Source organism: Lissotriton vulgaris, chromosome 2_1 (genome assembly GCF_964263255.1).
Source record: "Lissotriton vulgaris chromosome 2_1, aLisVul1.2, whole genome shotgun sequence".
Taxonomy (NCBI): domain Eukaryota; kingdom Metazoa; phylum Chordata; class Amphibia; order Caudata; family Salamandridae; genus Lissotriton; species Lissotriton vulgaris.
In genome coordinates, this window is record NC_141687.1 from 1,452,152,491 (window position 1) to 1,452,172,750 (window position 20,260).

Here is a 20,260-nt window from a genome sequence, read left to right on the forward strand (position 1 = left end):
ATCTGGACTTTGGAACTAGATCAGGCCAGATCTGCCATTTTATTTATCCATTTTTACCTAAGCCAGACACTTTCTTTGTCTTCAAGTAATGGGCATCAGAAGGGGTGTTGCTAGGAGCCATCTACTACCAGAAACCCAAAACAAGCCATATAGAAGAGAAACATTTTCACTGATTGCATCTGTCAAACATTTCAGGGTGACACCTTAGAAGGAACAAAAGAGAATCCCTGGGACAAGGATGGCCTTGTACTTCTGAAGAGGCTGCTGCCTCTAAGTCTCACACACATTACCCATATCTAATGAGAGGGTTGACAAGGAAGGACAAAACACAGGCCATGACCAAGGAATATCCCTGCATTTCTAATGAATTTAGGGACCGATTTATCAAAGAGTCATGCAATTCAGCAAGACAACTTGCTGTTCTCGTTGCATGACAGGGAGAGAGCAGAAATTTACTAAGATATGATGCATTCCTGCTCTCTGCCTGCGCTGGTGCGCTGAGTTGTACCTAGCGCCAATGCAGACACCCTTCTGCCATGATACAAGGATGCCTGCATTCCAGGCAGGATTGTTGTTGTATAGGAAGGGGCACAATCCTTTGTGCAGAATACAGCACACATACAAAGAAGAAATAAAAAGGAGAAATAAAGATATTTCTCCTTGTTACTCCTCTGTTTGTAAGGTGTACTGCTTTACCTCAATACCACGTTTGCTAACCTCAGCAATCTGGAATTCTGTCAAAATCCATAGAGGGATACATTGATTGCCCATGCTCCACCTATGGAACGCCTTCCCAACGCAGAGAAATGCAAGGCAGCGATTTGCCCTACCTTCCATTACTCTGGATTTACTACGCCATGCAGAGCCACACAAGGTGGCTTTGCATGACTTTTTAAACCCCACGGAAGGGCTTGCTTTGCTTTGTGTCACCTCTCGTGATGCAAGGGCAATGCAAACCCTTTGTAAATCTGGGCCCTACTGTCTTTATAGCTCGAGCACAAAGGCTACAGGTATGCAAGCATTTCAATAAAGGGGTCTGACAGGCTTCTTCATTTTGTACAGCGTTTCTAGTGGCAATCACAAATAGATCTCACCATTTCTACAGTCAAATAGGTCCGACACGCTCCTGTAAACACTATCACACATAAAAATTAATAATCCTTATTTGTAAAGCGCAAACATAACACCCCTTAAGATTTCCAGGAATTGGGGGTCGTCGGGGAGATTATGAGAGCTATTGCCCAAAGACACATGATGTTGAGCTGCCGCCAGCAATCGAACCATGAGCCCCGCGTTCTGGAGTCTGGCTGCTGCGCCACACCTTTCCCCAGATCCCAGTACTACATACACATACTGCATAAACACTGAAGGCAGCCAATGCCTGGGTACATGAAATGTGGCAGATCTTTACCATGGCAAAGCCAGTAGGCTGGTCAGCCATCAGAAGGCACAGGTAAAAAGGCATGGGTGCACACTTACGGATCTTTCAGGGGACCACCCTGTTATAACAAGGAGTGATCCACTTGAAATGGAACTTGAATTTCACCCCAGCATCAACAGTGTAACAAAATCATTAAGTGATAAGTGCAAGAGGCTTTTATATCTCCCACTTTGCACAGATGTCGTCACTCCACCGTTGTGTGCTTGTGGGTCTTGAAATCTCTCAACTAGTGTAATCTGATTTACTTATTTACAAAATATCAAGCTGCACAGAGCAATGCACTATGCGGCCATCCTCACTTTTGCCTGAATAGATCTGGGGTCAGATGTATCAACGTAATTTTTAGTCGCAAACGCTGCGATTCACAAAATAGCAACGTTTGCGACTAAAAATTCGCTAAACGGTATGTATGGAGGAAATTGCATAGCAAAATTAAGGAATCGCAAAATTTGCGATTCCTTAATTTTGCGTAAGTATTTAAGGAATCGCAAATTGAGAATAACTTCACATTCATTCCTATGGGCCTCCTGGCCCGTAGAAATGAATGGGACATTATTCCTTAATTGCGATTAGCAATTTTCTAATCGCAATAAAGGAATTGTAAGAAATCGCTAAAAAATTGCGATTTTTTATATACATACCATTTTGCAATTCTCAAATAGCGATTCTCAAAAAAACGCTATTTGAGAATCGCCCCATGGTCACATCACCAAAGGCATGATTGCTTTGTAATGGCTTCCAATTAAGGAACAATCAACCTTCACAGCTCTCTGTAGAGAACAGAGCATACTTCATAGATGTGCCATGGGTTACTTGACCACACTGCTTTCAACCTACCAACACACCAGAGACCCTAGGTTGGCCTCCAAAAGCAAACTATGAATGCACCCAGTGAGGTACAAATGTTTGGGGAAGAAGTTTGCATACAAGTGAATTCGTCTGCTAGAAAAGCCACCGTCACCTCCACTTGGAACAAGACTTGATGGCAGGCCGAGATGACCCCATACTCACTGTCATACAGAGCAGAAATGTTTGTGCACTCCTGCATGATCTCTCGATGTACCCACCCCTTCCTGCAAAAAAGTGATTAGAAATGGCTTTATGGTGGTATGTGGGACACATAAATAATAAAATAAAGAAAAAAACATGCTTCAGTCTTTCTGTCTTTCAACCTCTATCATCCCATTTAGCTTTAGTCATCCAGTAGCAGCCCACATGTGCGTGTGATATGTGGTGCCTTTAGGTATGTTCTCTGGTGAGGCCTCCATGCTGACTACATGTGACTATCTTTCTTCTGGGTGACCAACCTTCCATAAATTTCACTGACTGCCCATTATTTGGGCCTCTTGCCCTTTGTCTGTGAGGAATTCTTTCACGGACGCATTTTGTCCGTAATTTCGACCATTAGAGCGAGCTGTAGCCCTGCAATAGGCCTGAGAGTTCTTTAACTCTCACTGCAGGGGCCAGCTCGCGCACCTGCTGTGAACTTAAGGGCCTGTAGTAGCCCCACATCCAGTCAGTGCAACCAAATCTCACCCCTTACAGCAGGGTCAGAATGGCACCAATCACCATAAAGACATTTTATTAAAGTCTCACCCTCGTTTAACTATATGTTCTTTAGGTAGTACGGTGTCACATTTCAGATAATGTGGTAGACAGTGCATTTTATGGCAAACTGTGACAGCAGAAATGGGGAAAATTGAATATAATTTTTAAAGGGACCTTTACATGAATATGCAGGTTTTTCTACGATGATTTTGTGACATGAGTGGCAAATCGCTCATTTTAAAACACATTCGGCCTATATATCATTGGTGAATACAAGGGAATACATTGGTGATAAATAGTGCATTTGAAAATACACACGGCTGCTAATTAATAGCCAAAACTTGATAGGATTTACCAAGATAATTTTACAGAGGGTTGGGGAGGGCTAGGGGTTCACTTCCTGTTAGAAATAAGGTAAGCGTGTAATGAGTGGTCCATTTAATTGGATGAATTTTTGTCCAGAATTTTGACCTTCTTCCTGAATTTTTGTCCTGAATTTTGACCCTTTGTCCTGAATTTGTACACTCACCATCCTGAATTTGCATCCAGGCCAGCTGGCCACTCTACATCTGTCTCCGACTTTGTGCACCTGAACTGCAGCATTACAGAGGCAGGTAAAGTAGTTAGGGTTTCATTACGAGGAGGATGGTAACTGGGAGAGGGGCTACAGGTCTGAAATTACTAATATTAGCAACTCTTGCCCCTCCTCCCCCCAGTTCCCACACCTGTTAAAACTTGTAATCAGATGAAGCGGTATCCCCCAGTAATACCATACTGCCTGCAGCGCTAACTTTGTAAAATTAGTAGTGTTGGTGCCCATAGCACCACTCAGAAGCTCAGCAGGTGCTAATAAATTTCATAGCTGCGAGTACCAAGGTTGCTTAGTCCTGAATCCACCTCAGGCCTCTTTAGTCCACTGCAAGACACTCCCTGTCCCAGGTGACAGGTTTTTATCTTTCACTTTCTCTTTCTTCCCGTTTGTATGCATTTTCCCCTCTCACTCTGCAAAATGTCCCATCAGAAAAAGTATATGCCAATCCCCAAAAGTGAGTGTTGATCACCTTCATCAGTACATATTAAGCACTGACTGGCTGACTCCAATTCAGGGCCAAAGACGGATGGTTAAGAGTGCCACCCGGCCTCTACATTACAATGTATCAAGCACTCAGTTGGAGGTCCAGGTGCCGCCGGAATGTATAAATAAAACACAGAGTGACTGGGTACACTCTGCCGCTGCACTGCCAAACCCACGGTGAAGCCGCCCACCCGATTAAGATTTTCCTCCTATCTGGCAGGCTTTTTTGGGGTGTTCCACCACAGTAAGAATGCCAAAAACTGCTCCTGCTTGGCATGGACTAAAAAGTCCATGCTGTGCAGGAATTGATATGCATGCACACAGGGGACACATGTTGTGCCCCCCCCTGGGTGCATCGACAGGGTGCAGATGCACCAGGGGTCCTATAGGGCTCCCTTTGTTTCCTCTCTGCCGGAGTTTAGATGGAGGAGCACCGCCATATAATCCTTGGGGGAGAGGAAACTCCTAATATGTTTGGCGGGACCGCAGCGGGCCTGCAAAGCATATAGATGCCCCCTGAATGTGGCAACACCACAGGGAACGATGGTTAACTGGTGGCTGCCACTGGGTTGTGGTGGTCCCACTGCCCATCTCATAATAGGGTAGTGGGGAGACCACCGCGCCTCACCAATCTGGTGGCCCTAGGACTGCCAGACTTGTAATCAACCCCTAGTGTCCTGACGTCCCATTACCGCGCTGCATTGTGCAGTTATAGTAGGCCCTACCAAGTTCCCGTATTACCAATTTACAGATGACGTGTTGAAGTAATGTCAAAGCGCTTCACAGTCACTCAGAGGGTCCAGCAAATTGATATATGTTTCAGCACTACGTAACAATGATAAATCCTATAATGACGAAGTTGTCTTTAGCAATTTTTTCTGAGTAATTTATTGAAAATGACTAAGGCCCCGATTACGTTACTGGTCAGACATAAGTCCAACCAACATTGTTTCGGAATGGAAACCGACTGATTAGTAGCCGGCGGTTCCATCCGACAAATTAGGATGCAACCACCCATGAGGCAGTCAGAAACATCCATTTTTCCATTGCAGCTTGTGCTGTGGCCGGAACAGGGCTGCAACATAAGCCGCATTGGAAAAATGGATGTTTGCAAACATTTATGCACTGTGTGCCAGGCACCACAAAGTGCCTGGCACATGGGGTATGGATGTTTGAGGGGCACCACAGGTGCCCCCCAAGCCTCATAGAGGAAGCCGCACTGGGACGGGGCCCTGCTAGGGACCCCAAAGTCCATTTCCGACAACCTTTCAATGGCGATTGAACCACCATTGAAAGGCTGTATGAAAGGGACATCGTAATCCCTACGGCAGTGCCTGAGCAGGCACTACCCGATTGCAGAGGATTACATTCCGACTGACAGTCAGACTGGCTTCTTGAACCCGTCAGAAGCATTGATCAGTCCCTCCACCCGCTCCCTCTGACTGCCGTGCATATAATGCTGCAGTCGGACTGCGACCCCAGATGTTGGTCTGACTGCAACCGACGGCCTGTCGGTTGCGATCTGACTGACATCATAATGAGGCCCTAAATATTTTCTCTTAAATACATTTATATTTCTGTGTTTGAGGTACTGTGTTTTTTCGATCTGAATTCAACAGGATAGTTTTGTCTCTTAGCAATTTTCCTATGGCTCTCTCACCCTTGGGACCTGCTGCTCCTGGATCTCCCTTGGGTCCTGCTTTACCGGTATTTCCAGGATCCCCCTTCAGCCCTGAAAGGCGAAACAGACAAGAAAGAATCTTAGATCTGTGAGCAAATTGGAATTATGGGATACAAAACATAGAAATCATGATATAAAAATTAACAAGTGCAGAATTCCCTACAGAAACAAATAAATTAGGCATGCGCAAAATGTTGCCAAGTTTGTGAATGTCTTTTTCGATTTGTGCCAACTCAATGAAGCTAGCAACGTTTAAACACAATTGACTGTTCATAACTGTAGTAGCGCGCACTAGTGTACGCACGTCACGTAAGCCACGTGACGTGCCGCGCCCGCGCAGGGCTACGCGGCTGCGTAGTGGGTTGGCGCGGAAGACCGTTAGATCCGTTGAGGCGCGGCGCTCTTCAGAGGTAGACGTGTTTAAATAAAGACTGTTAACTCTGCCTGATTGCAGCGTCATCATTGCTGGGTACAACACAACATTACAATGGCGACGAGGGTGGGATAACTATCCCTACCCCGCAGTGAACCGACGACAACCAAGCAACCACCCTGAAGAGCGCGGCAGGGCCGAACAACCACAACCTCCTCCAGAGCCCAGAACAGGGGAACGAGAAAGACACGTGGAGCAGCTAGCCACGAGGTATCGTCCATCAATCAAGGAACGAGCTGGATACCTTGGTAAAGATCGAGGGGGCTGACACAGGTGGTCCCCAGAACCACGCGAACAAAGCAGAAAGTGATAGTGCCCCAGGAAGCCCCAAAGGACAAATAAGCCATCAGCCCACGATCAAGAGTGAAAGAATGAGCATCCAAACTGGATACGCGATGGCGCCGGTGCAATTCCTGCCCAGGCCAGGAGAGCCGCTAATGAATTGGGACGACTGGAGGGAGTACATCGACAACTTCATTGGCGTGCTAGAAGACGAGAGCGAAGAGACGTTCAAACCATCAAGAAAAAAACGTATCCTGCTGTTGAACCTAGGCCCGGAAGGATTGAGAGTGTACAAAAGTCTGGTGCCGAAGCAAAGGGACGACACGGATGACGATGTATACGCCCAGGCAATCGAGGACCTGAATGAACATTTCAAACCGGCGGTGTGTGTATCGGTGGACAGGTTCAACTTTCAGCAAAGAAAACAGTGGCCAGGAGAGATGGTAGAGGAGTACGTGGCGGCGCTGAAACGGCTGGCAGCCGCATGCAAGTACAACAACTGGGAGGAGGAATTCATAAAGGACCAAGTGATAATGCACACCACGTGCGTTTCCGGGCAGGACAAGTTGTGGGGCAGCGGAGAAACCACCCTGGAGGATGTAATGGTCATTGTCAAAAGAGCGGAGCTGGCGAGGAGATGTGCGGATGCAACTAAGAAGGAGACGGCAACCAGCACTATGGTGAACAAGATTGACGAAGACATAACCCGTAAGGACCAATCGACGAAAAAGTCCACGGAAAGGAATGGCGCCAAATGGAACAGCAATGGCGGGCCTTCAGGAAGGCACGCGGGCGCCAACCGGAAACCATGCTACAGGTGCGGTAACTGGACGCACGAGGCGCATGATAGGAAATGTCCGGCGTTCCGAGCCAAGTGCATGTACTGAGGTATAGTTGGACACTTCGAGAAGGTGTGCAGAAAGAAAGCCTCCAAGAACACTGTGAGACTCGTCGGCCAGGACAGTGACACGCAGGAAGACACACCGGAAGAGGAAGTAACCACGGTACTGGGCATATACGATCAGGTACTGGGAGCGGATGTACAAGTCATGAGTGTGGATGGAAAAAGGTCTACGAAGCCGGTGCTGGAGATGGCCATGGGAGGAGTCACGATCAGTGTAATAGCGGACACCGGTTCGCCGTATACTATCGTCCAGAGGGCTGTGTGGGAGGAGAAGTTTGCACCACGATTAGGCCCGGAACTGGAGAAGCTAGATATCCATCCAGTCACCTACAACGGGGACCGCATACCCATGGTGGGGTTCTGACCACTGAAGTTCGAATTCCGAGGCCGATCGGCCCACTGCAAGCTCTACATAGCGGAAAAAGGACCATCGGTGTTGGGATGGCTGGATAGGGTGACCTGGGCATCAAGTTGGATCCAGGGGGAGTGGAACAGATCTTATTAACGGAACGTGAAGAGTGGCCTGACCAAGACAGGTGGAGGAAGACATTCCCCAAAGTGTTCGGAGGCACAGTGGGGAAGCTGGAGAAGTTCGCACATAGGATCATCTTGAAGGACAGGGCAGTACCTGTGGCCCACCGAGTCAGAAACATCCCCATAGCAGTACGTGAGGCCGTGCGAGAGGAGCTCCAAGAGCTGGAGAGGAAGGGGATCATTCAAACCATCACATGTGCGGAATGGCTATCGCCATTGGTGGTGGTCAAGAAGCCCAACGGGAAGGTCCGGCTGTGCGTGGACCTCAGGGAGCTGAACAAGAATATAGTTGTGGAAAGATTCCCCCTGCCAAGGATAGAAGAGATGCTGGCCAACACCCGAGCCATCAAATGGTATTCCACCATCGACCTGACTTCCGCCTACCACCAAATTGCCCTGCATCCGGAAAGCCGCCGGCTCACATCCTTTATCACCCCGTTCGGGAGTTACCAGTTTCTCAGCATGCCATTCGGACTGGCGTCTGCAGCGGCAGTCTTCCAAAAACTGATGCACCAGCTATTCCATAAGAGCACCGACGTCCAGTACTTTCAAGACGACATCTTGATAATGGGCCGAGACAAGCTGGATCATGATGCCGCCGAACACCTGCATTTCCAGATCCACACCGACCCGAAGACCACCCTCAGAGGCACCCTGATCTACCGACCCCCGGGGCCACGCACTCAATTCAGCGAGGACATCGCCGAATTCATCAGCCCGCACGCCCTCCCCTCCGCTGACTACATCCTCCTGGGGGACCTCAACTTCCACCTGGAGAACAACAACGACCGCAACACCAGCACCCTGCTCGACAACCTCGCCAACCTTGGACTCAAGCAACTGGTGAGCACCCCCACCCACCTCGCCGGACACACACTCGACGCCGTCTTCTCATCCAGCAAAGACATCGCCTTCAGCCACGCCACAGAACTCCACTGGACGGACCACAGCTGTGTCCACTTCACCTTCGAAAGAACGACGACCCACCACCACCAGCAACAGGTTGCCCGTAGAAGCTGGAACAAGATCACCGCCGACCAGCTCGCTGCCTCCCTGAGCCAGCACCCTCCGGCCAGCTCAGTGAACCCCAGCCAGGCCGCCGACAACCTCACGAAGTGGATCAGCAACTGCGCGGATGAACTCGCCCCTATGAAGACCCCGCCCAGCAGACCCGGCAGCAAGAAAGCCCCATGGTTTACCGACGAACTCAAGAGCTCCAAGAAGAACTGCAGAGCCCTCGAGAAAGTCTGGAGAAAGGAGCCCACACCGGACAACAGGACCACCCTCAAGCTCGCCACCCGGAAGCACCACCAACTGATCCGCGCCGCCAAGAAAACGGCCTTCAAGAACCGACTGGACAACAACGCACACAACTGCAAAGAACTCTTCAACATCGTGAAAGAGCTCTCCAACCCCAACGCCGGAATCAACGACATCACCCCATCACAAGACCTCTGCAACTCCCTCGCCTCCTACTTCCACAGCAAGATCGCGGACATACACAACAGCTTCAGCACTCAACCAACCCACGCCTCGACCACAGCAACGCCGCCCACCACCACCCTCCAAGCCTGGACTCCGATCAGCACAGAAGACACCGTCCGCATGATGAACTCCGTCCACTCCGGATCTCCGACCGACCCCTGCCCTCACCACGTCTTCAACAAAGCCGACGCTATCATCGCACCCCACCTGCGGGACATTATCAACACCTCCTTCGACACCGCCACCTTCCCCGAGAGCTGGAAGCACGCCGAACTCAGCGCTCTACTCAAGAAACCCACAGCAGACCCCACCGAACTCAAGAATTACCGCCCCATCTCGCTACTCCCGTTTCCAGCCAAAGTCATCGAGAAGACGGTCAACAAACAGCTGGCCGCCTTCCTCGAGACGAACGGATCCCTCGACCCTTCACAGTCCGGCTTCCGAGCCAACCACAGCACTGAGACCGCCCTCATCGCCGCCACCGACGACATCCGAGCCCTGATGGACAACGGTGAAACAGCAGCCCTCATCCTCCTAGACCTCTCCGCAGCTTTCGACACGGTCTGCCACCGCACCCTAGTGCAGCGCCTCAGCAACGACGGAATCCAGGAGAAGGCACTGGAATGGATCGTCTCCTTCCTCGACGGAAGAACGCAGAGAGTCCGCCTACCACCGTACAAGTCAGAGGCCACCGAAGTCATCTGCGGCGTCCCTCAAGGATCCTTGCTGAGCCCTACCCTCTTCAACGTCTACATGAGCCCCCTCGCGGCCATCGCACGCCAACACAACTTCAACATAATCTCCTACGCCGACGACACCCAGCTGATCCTCTCCCTGACCAACGACCCCGCCGCCGCCAGAGCCAACCTGCACGAAGGGATGAAAGAGGTAGCCGAGTGGATGACGACCAGCCGCCTGAAACTGAACTCAGACAAGACGGAGGTCCTCATCCTGGGCTCCTCGCCCTCCGCCTGGGATGACTCCTGGTGGCCCCCCGCCCTGGGCACCGCACCCAAAGCGACGAACCATGCACGCAACCTGGGCTTCATCCTGGACTCCTCCCTCTCCATGACCAGGCAAGTCAACGCCGTCTCCTCGTCGTGCTTCAACATCCTGCGCATGCTTCGGAAGATCTTCTGGTGGATCCCCACGGAGACCAGGAAGACCGTCACCCAGGCCCTCGTCACCAGCCGACTGGACTACGGCAACGCCCTCTACGCCGGAACCACCGCCAAGCTCCAGAAGAGACTCCAGCGGATCCAGAACACCTCAGCCAGACTCATCCTCGACATCCCACGAAACAGCCACATCTCCGGACACCTGAGAGACCTGCACTGGCTCCCCGTCAACAAAAGAATCACCTTCCGGCTCCTCACCCACGCACACAAAGCCCTACACGATCAAGGCCCGAGCTACCTCAACAACCGAATCAACTTCTACGCTCCCAAACGCCACCTCCGATCAGCCAGCCACGCCCTCGCCGCCGTCCCACGCATCCGTAGAGCGACAACAGGAGGAAGGTCCTTCTCCTACCTGGCCGCCAAGACCTGGAACTCCCTCCCGGCCGACCTGCGCCTGACGAAAGACCACCTCGCCTTCAGGAAGAAACTCAAGACCTGGATGTTCGAGCAGTAACGCCCCCCCCCCCCCCCTAAGCGCCTTGAGACCCTACGGGTAGGTAGTGCGCTCTATAAATTTCTTTGATTGATTGATTGATTGAAAACTAGGAAACGTGCTGCGGATTTTGGAAGGAAAGGGTCTCACCGCGGAATGGTCAAAGTGCCGCATCGGAATGTCGTCAGTGACATATCTGGGACATGAAATAGGCGTGGATGGAGTGACCCCCAAGACGGAAAATGTCAAGGCGATCCGTGAAGCACCTCCTCCAATCAGCAAGGAGGAAATAAGATCATTTCTCGACATGGCCGAGTACTATGGAAAATTCGTGCAACATTTCGCCTCCAGAACCCATCACATGAGGCAACTCATGAAGGAAAACACTGAGTTCCGGTGGTCAGCAGAGACACAAAGTGAGTTTGATGACATCAAGAAGGCGATCACGGAAGCCGTTCCCCTTCAAGGGTATGACCCCCAAGGCAGAACGGTCCTAACTACGGATGCCAGCGATAAGGGCTTGGGAGCAGTCCTGATGCAGGACAGAGGGCAAGGACAGATGGAAACTATAAGCTTTGCCTTGCGCACGCTGTCGGACACAGAGAAACGATTTAGCGTAATAGAGAAGGAGATGCTGGCAGTAGTGTGGGCCACCGCGAGGTTCCGGCAATTTCTGTGGGGCATACGGTTCCTATTGAGAACAGACCATAAACCTCTGCTCAAGGTGCTGACGTCAATTGGGCACGCTGAAGCCACACCAAGAATATCAAAGATGTCATTGAAACTAGTAGAGTTCCGGTACGACGTGGAACAAGTACCCGGGAACAGGAATCGTGTAGCCGACTACCTACGCAGAGCTGCTGCGATGGAATCCAGTGATGGAGATACGGCAGGAACAGAGGAATGGGTGGCACTCACAGAGGACCAAGAAAATTCTATCAGCCTCACGGAATGGAGAAAGGCATACGACGAGGACGCAGTGCTACGGGAAGTGAAGCAGTTTGTGACACAAGGCTGGCCTGAGAAGAGAGCGCTGGTGATGGAACTCAGACCCTACTATGAAGTTAGAGAGGAACTATCGATAGGAGACAAAGGAACATTTGTGCACAGGGGGGAGAGAGTGATACCACCCGCCGACCTCATAGACCGGTTACTGGACACACTCCACGAGGGACACCTTGGGATCTGCAAATTGAGGCTGAGGACCAGGCAAAATTACTGGTGGCCGGGAATGGATCTGAAAGCAGAAAGACACGTCAGGAACTGCACCAGGTGTCAAGGAGCAGATAAAACCTTAAAACTTCTCCGACCTGAGATGGGGAAGTTTGAGATACCAAAGAACCCTTGGGAAGAACTGAGCGTGGACATACTGGGCCCGGTTCTGGACATACAAGGAGTGAAAAAGTACGTATGTGTCATGGTGGACAGGTATTCGAAATGGCCAGAGATTATGATAAGAGAGACCATGGACACAGATGCAATTATCAAGTTCCTAGCAGACACGTTTGTGAGAGAAGGCATCCCCAAGGTGGTGCTTAGTGACAATGGGCCCCAGTTTAAATCAGAGAAGTGGAACGGATTCATGGAAAGGAATGGCATAGGTGCCAGGCACACGGCTATTTACCACCCAGCCGGCAACGGTTTAGTGGAACGCTTTAACAGAGTGGTGATGGGGTCAATCCAAGCTGCCATAGCCGATGACAACGACTGGGAGGCGGAGATTTGGCACATGATCTGGGCGTACATGATAACACCTACCAGTACAGGATACAGCCCGTTCCAAATACTCTGAGGCAGAGAACCCTTCACACAGGACAATCGAGTGTGGAAAGAAAAGACAATCACCAGTGAATGGTCGCCCGCGGTGGTGCGAGCCAATCTTGAGAAAGCCCAAGCAACCTACACTGAACACTATGATCGCAGACGGAATGTACGAGACACTGGATTAGAGAAAGGAGAGTGGGTGCGATTGAAGTTGGCTAATGTGCAGAGGAAGGGTGGGAGTAAATACAGCAAGCCTATGCAAGTGAGAGAAGTAAGAGGCAGAGCGGCCCTACTTAGTGATGGCAACGTCTGGTCACAAGACCGCATGGCAAGATGTAACAAGGTTTTGAACTGGAATCAGAGAACCACGGACTGGGAGGATGAAGGAACAGAGTTGGCAGAGCAGGAGGCTCCGGAAGGAGTGCCCGAGGAGGAAGGAGAAGACGCACAGGTTCTAGAGACAAGAGAGCACGAGTTGGAGTGGATGGCCCGAGGAAGTAGGAGAGAAGGAGAAGCAGGCGCGGCTGCGCAGGAGTCGGAAGGAAGTAACGAATGTGAGAACACCAGCACCCCGGTAAGACTGACCCGAAGTGGCAGGGTGGTGGTTAAACCAGCAAGATACAAAGACTATGAGTTGAACAGTGGACAATGAGGAACTATCTCCATGTTGGGTAAAAGGGGGAGATACGTAGTAGCGCGCACTAGTGTACGCACGTCACGTAAGCCACGTGACGTGCCGCGCCCGCGCAGGGCTACGCGGCTGCGTAGTGGGTTGGCGCCGAAGACCGTTAGATCAGTTGAGGCGCGGCGCTCTTCAGAGGTAGACGTATATAAATAAAGACTGTTAACTCTACCTGATTGCAGCGTCATCATTGCTGGGTACAACACAACATTACAATAACCCCTAAATTTAGAAAGAAAAAATTCAGCCAAATCTATTTATCTGCAGAAAAGTTGTCCAGCTGAAACGATTGACAAATTCGCACACATGCTAAATGTGTTCCCCGTACCGTACAAAACGTTGCTAATAAAATTATAGTTCAACCTGAAAAGAAATCATTGGTCAATTATCTGAAGCATTAGAACACAGCAGTACCCAAATTAAACAATAACAATGCTTACCTTTCCATGTTTACCTCTTTCCCCCCCTTTCCAGTTTTAATCTGAGTAGCACAGTTTTTCAGCCAAGTCCTGCTAAATTTGATTTGTTGCAGTTCCATGCAGATTCACGGCCAAAGGTGAGACCCTTCGTTGTCACACAACCCTCACCTGGAAATGCAGTGAACAATACCACTAATCCAGCAAGTTTTATCAGCTCTAAAATTGACTTATGTATCTAAAAAGTAATCTGTTCATAGTGTGTGCCAAACAAAATGAATCACCCCGTTTTTACTGGAGCAGTCTTTAATCTGTGGAAATGTGAATAAATCTATTTGAAACTCCCTTCTGTGGACGATCCGCCATCTTGGTTCACTGGCCAAGTCCCCCTCCCTGGGAGCTATGTCTGGGGCTGGTGAACGGTGGGTGGGGCTTCTATCCCACTGTGACCTGTGAGTCACAAAAACAGATTTACTGTAGAAAAACATGCAGACAATGTTAAATGGGAGAGGATCTGTTATTTAATGTCTTTAATCTACCACACTGCAAATATTTAGACATTAATCTCTTCTGCCTAGCTGGGAACACTGGCTTAAATCAAAAATATTCATCCATTTTTGTTTTTCAAAGACAAAACGGATTTTCATGAATCAGAGCATTTGTTTTGTTCCTGCAGTTCAGTGGAGCTGAACGGTAGACCGCGGCTTCCATGTCCTAACTCCTTTTCGTTGGAATGGGGTGTCCAAGGCTCTTTGAAATAAACTTTCCTTTGCTATTTATTGAAAATATCTGGGCACCCGCCCATATTCCTGGTTAGAGTGGGCTATTCTTAGATGTTCTCCTAATGTTGTTATGCCTGCAGCGAGAGCGCTCTATGTAAGTTATACAATGTAATACCATAATTGTCACCTGTTGAGTGGGCATTTAATCCATTCACTACTATGTGAATCCTTGTAATGCCTGGTTGCCTCCTGCGACCAAACAAACCATAAAATGTCATTTATGAAATCATCTACTAGGCTGTTTGCATACAGCATTCCATAACGGCTGCATACAAATTAAAATCCCTTAAAGAAACAATTTACTTCAATGCACGTGGCTTTCCATATCTGTTGTATACTTTCAAAAAATTAACTCATTTTGAAGTTTAAGATTCCAGGGGCCTCATTTATGAAAAGTGACGCATCGCTGCGTGAAAGCAGCGATGCATCACTTCTCAGTGCGCACTCCTTGCGACATACCTGATGCGTCATATTTAATGTATAACGCATTATGTCGCAAGGAGTTACAGATACGTCAGTATTTCTCACGTATCTGTAAGCGCAAAAGTGACGCATTGCTGGAGTGTGTTACAAAAGTGACGCAACTCCAGCAATGCGTCCTTTCACATGGGGCAAGCCCCATGTTAAAGGACCTGCGTCAGTCTTACGCATGCTGTGAGGCAGCCGCAAGATTTTGACGCAACGGCGTCCTAGAAGTGATGCAGTGAAATCTCATAGATTTCACTGTGTCACTTCTACAAGGCTTTTTTGCGGGGGAAGGCCCCCCCTGCATACATAATACATGACGCAGGTATAATGTAGCGCAGGGGTTTACAAAGTGACGCATCTGCTTAGATGCGTCACTTTGTAAATAGAGCGCAACAGGAGGCATGTTTTACGCCGCTGATGCGTCACAAAAAGTGATGCATCGGAAGCACAAAACTGATGCAAGATCTCATAAATGAGGCCACAGGTGCTATCTTTGTGTCGAAGCCACTTGAATAGCATAAGTTATTGCCTTTCCTTATGCCAAGCTAGGAAAATCAAACCAGAGGAGGTTGCAGCAGCGCAAATGTGGGCAGGAGTTTCGCGATCCAACCACACAACTGCCATTGTGTTGGGACCTGTTTCCTGAGAGAGCTCCTTCTGGACTTTAGACAATCAGCTTGCAATTTCTGGAGTTTTGTTTTGGTTATGTTCTCCAATTTTCATGGTTATGCTGCATCTCCACTCAGTACAAAGTTAACTGAATCCCCCAAACCTTCCTGCTAGTAGCCAATGCCGCCAGTGGTCCAGGTCAATCTCAGAGGGAGAGTGCAGAGAAACAATGGAAGTGTGAAGAGGAAGACAGGACTCGGAGTAAAGCACATGATCAGTAATTAAACTGGCTGCTGCCAACTCCCCACTCCCATCTTGAGACTTCCCATCTCCATTCTTGCTGTCTATGATCAACCAATGAGGATACATGAAGCATGATCCACCCTCACTTCAAACTTGTGCCCTAAGTGGAGACCAGTCAACAGGAGTTGTTTTCAGAACAGCACATATAACACAAACTTACAAAGCAACCGTGCCAGAATGCTGGGGCTAGAAAAGCATAGACCGAGAGACATCCCCACAGCAGCTCATATTGATGGATAAAAGTATCCATGGAAGCTTAAGTCGCTGTCTATAAACAACACTCTTTCTAACACTACCCATGAGGCTTTTATACCTTGTTGGACTTGGCCCTTATGGCAGGTTCACCCCTAGACTTTTTGCTTGTAATGGTGACCTGGTGATGGTGATTTTTGGGTTCTGCGCACTTTCACTGTGTCCCAGTGGAAAGTGCGTGCGCACTCTGAGTGCATGTGATGAGATAGGCCTGCCCTCCCATAGGAATGCATGGGGAATGTATGTGTCCCTGGTAGTTCCTGATGCTTGGGGTGTACAGGTTCGAATCTGATATGTGCGAACTCGTGAGAGTGAATGCTTCGCAATGGTGTGTGTTGCATGAGTGTGTCATATGTAGAAATGCCATTTCCAGGAGTTGGCATATTAGTGTAAAATATGCCTGGCGTGTGATTGGCTGGAGCAGGCTGGTGAGCCTGGCTCCAGGAAGGCTGGATGGGTCTGCCCAGTGGTGAGTGTGAGATTAGCATGAGTGATGTGTGGGAGGAGTGTACCTGTGTCCTGGATGGGCTGGGTTTTCCCCACACAATGCTGGCTCCGCCCCCCTGTGGTGTGACTGATGACCCTAGCCCTGCCAGTGAAAGAAAGGGGTGGTTGGGCCATCAAGGGTACTCCCAAACCAGCTGCGACTGGTTTCTCCCCCACCCTGCACCTCCAAACAAAGGATTTAGGTGTATAAAAATGGGGCTGTGTCCCCACAGAAGTTGTTCTTTTCCTGATCCTACTTGAGGGGGCTGCTGCTGCTGGGGCCAGGAGGAACCGCCACTTGGACTGCCGCCCTGCCTGGAGGGCCAGTGAGCTGGCCCCTGGCCCAGCCTGGCCCCCCCTGCCTGCCCAAGGACTTGGTTGCTGGGGCTCTGTCCTTGCCCCTGGGAGCGCTTTATTCTGCTCGTAGCTCTAGGAGCGCGCTTTATGCCCTCTAGCGCTTGGAAGTGCTTTATTTTTGATTATAGCGCTTGGAGCGCTGTGATTATCTGCCTAGCGCCTGGGAGCGCTTTATTTCACTTATTGCGCTTGTGAGCGCTTTAATTACAGAGGCCGGTGCCCACCCGGCACTGTCCGCCCCGAGCGAGTGCACACCTCGCTGACTGTGAATTGCTGCTGGGACCGGGCGCTGTTCCTTGCCAAGGATCGAGTGCCCACCTCGATTAGTTCTGTGCCGAGATCGTCCTGAATTTGCGAGTGCCACCTCGCTTCTTAATTTAATTGGAGCCGGTGCCCACCCGGCATTGCCCCGTGTTGTCCTCGCTGAGGGGAAGCCGAGAAGGAGAAGCCGCCCGCGTCATCGCCCTGCCGCGCTGGGATTGGCCCAGCCGGCCGAGCCTCCCGCCGCGTCATCAGGAAGACCGGAGAAGCAGGAAGCAGCCTGCCGCGTCTTGCCTGGAGCTCCCGAGTGGAGAGGAGCCCCGCCCGCGGCCCAGCTGATCAGCCGAGGCAGCCGGTGAGTGCGGGGTGCGGGTTCTTTGTTGTGCTGCGAGCGGCCCCGTTGGGAGAGGGCCGCTCCTACAAGAGGGGCCAGTTCTTTGTTCGCGCCTGAGATTATTGACAGCCTGCGAGGCTCTAGGCGGCCATTATTTCCCGAGTCCCCCGAGAGGGACTCCAACGATTGTGGCAATCAGTGTGCTCAGAGCGGCCCCGGTTGGCAGCGGGCCGCTCCCACGATCTTGGGGGCATTGTCCATTGCATCCAGAGTCCAGGAGGGACTCCAACACGCCCGCATTTGTGCTCCAGCCTAAGAGAGGCTTGAGGCACTCCCAGTGTTCCGGGTCCCCCGTGAGGGACCCCCACAGCCCAGCGAGGCTGCACCTTTGTTGTTGGAGCCCTGAGAGGTTTCCAAGGAGGCATATCTCTTTTCCTAAAGAGCCCTGAGAGGCTCAACAGTTGCCCAGCACTTCGTGGGCAACTGCCACGTTTAGGCCCTGACCTTGGGACACAGGGACTGCCACAGGTGGTGGCTAATGTGGATTTGGCGCAATTGTGATTGCTACACCTCTGAATGTATTGTTGATGCATCATGTGTTTTCCCTCCTTACACCTCTGAATGAATGTTATGCATTGCATCATGTGTTATGTTCTTACACCCCTACAGGTAGTGTGATATGTAGGTGGTTGTTTCCTTCTTGCTAGTACAGGTGGTGCTAGCAGAGCCCAGGTTCCCTAGTGTAATCTCCTAAGATAGTGAGGGTTGCATAGGTGGTGCTCACCTGGTACCAGTAGTGACTGGTTGTATGTTATTTTTGCGCTACAGTAATAATTCTATGATCTAAAAAGTGCTATTTCTGAAAGTGTTACTTCTGATTCCTGACAGTGGTCCAGGTGGCCCTGTCTTGTAAATATCCCCTGTAAATTCTGCCCGTGCCTCTGGCACATTGTAAAGTGTGTGTTTTATCTAATGTATTTTGGTGTAATACAAAGGCTATTTTTATATATAACCTTGTGTGGAGTTTCCTCTGTGGTGGGCCTTGGGTGTTGTTGCTGGGGTGCATGCGCAAATACTTAACTCATATCGCCTCCAAGTTTAGCCTTGCTGCTCGCGCCACGTTACCTAGAGGGCGAGTGGGGGTTACCTTGGTGTGTGACTCCCTTGCCCTGACTTAGGAGTGGTGGTCTCTGACTGACTTTGGTGAAAGCCCTGGCCAGCCGGGGATCCCATTTCTAACATTGGACGCAGCGGTGAGGATGAGAATTTGTGTTTGCGTTGTACCACAGTGGCAACTGGCCACACTACAAAACTCTGCATTTTAGATGACCACATTTTAGGGGATTATTGTATTTGAAGTTCCATTATTTTCTTCTCCTGAAGGTATCATTGTGCAATTGTGTCAAGTACATTTGTTCCCCTGCCCCGCACCCAGAGTTTGGTACCTGTGTCACGTGTGGTCAGGTTGAGGAATCAGGGGTGGTAGAAACTGCCTTACCAGTCCGAGGGGGGGGTTGTGTGTGAACGAATGGTGTGTGGCACTAGGCAAGTGAGTGTGAGTTCTCTGGGAGAGGGAACTTGCTGAACCTTTGTGAATTGTGAACTCCTGTGTAAGCTCAGACCCCTAGGTTCCCTGTGTAATCTTTTCACTAGAACGTCCGCCAGAATGGAGCCTGCTTTTGATTTCTGTGATCTGTTTGGATACAGTATGGGAGAGTTGGTAAGGTTCTGTGAAGAGAGAGACATAGGGGTGGATGAGTCAGACACTCAGTCCGAACTTAGGAGCAGCCTGATCCTATGGCAAAAGGGTCAGTGGGATCTTGAGCGCAGTGAGGAAAGGGCCCGGGTCTCACGCCATGAGGGTGGTGGGTCTGTGGGGAGCCCTGAAGATTCAGAGGAGGAGGAAGAAAATGATAGCACGGGGACACCAGCAGATAGTGAGGACCCCATAGATAGGGAGTCCCTTGCTGGGTCCAGCGTAGGAGGCAGCGCCTCATCCCTTTCCCTGTCCCCAGAGGAGTTGGAGGATAGGAGGAGAGAAAGGGAGCACCAGCTGGCTTTAGAGAAGCTCAAGTTAGAGCATGCCCAGGCTATGGCACAGCTGGGCGTTAGAAAGCAACAGCTGGAGGTTAAGAAGCGACAGCTAGAGACTGAGAGGGTCTTAACGCAGGAAAGGATAGAGGAGGCTGAGAGGGCCTCCACCAGAGGCAAAGTAGCTCTGGAGGGTAGACTATCCCCTGCGCGCAGTGTTGATTGTCTGGATTCCCCGGGGAGGGTTGAGTCCAGTGGTGGCAGCTATATAGATTTCAGTGTAGGATATCCCACTCCCTGTTCCCCGAGTATGGTTCCTGTTTCCCCAGAGGAGGAGAATAGGTTGAGGTTTAGGAACCTTAGGAAACCGTCTCATCAGTCTTGGGAAGATTTTGTGGATGACTGTTGTGGAGCCCTGTGTGATTGGGTATGGGAGCCCACGAAATATGATTGGGACATATTGTTTGATATGTTTCTCAGAGAGCAGTTGCTCAGTGTTGTTTATCCAGGATTGCGCC

General features: G+C 50.3%; 1 protein-coding gene across 2 annotated transcripts in view; it reads right to left on the bottom strand.

The window, feature by feature from the left end:
* LOC147732744 (ficolin-2-like) overlaps positions 1–20,260 on the bottom strand; it is a 589,146-nt gene that overhangs the window by 535,110 nt on the left and 33,776 nt on the right. For both annotated transcript variants that reach the window (XM_086957310.1, XM_086957309.1), the window contains exon 3: positions 5,725–5,796. In XM_086957310.1, the coding sequence (XP_086813436.1) occupies positions 5,725–5,796 (72 nt within the window). The remainder of the gene's footprint in view (positions 1–5,724; positions 5,797–20,260) is intronic.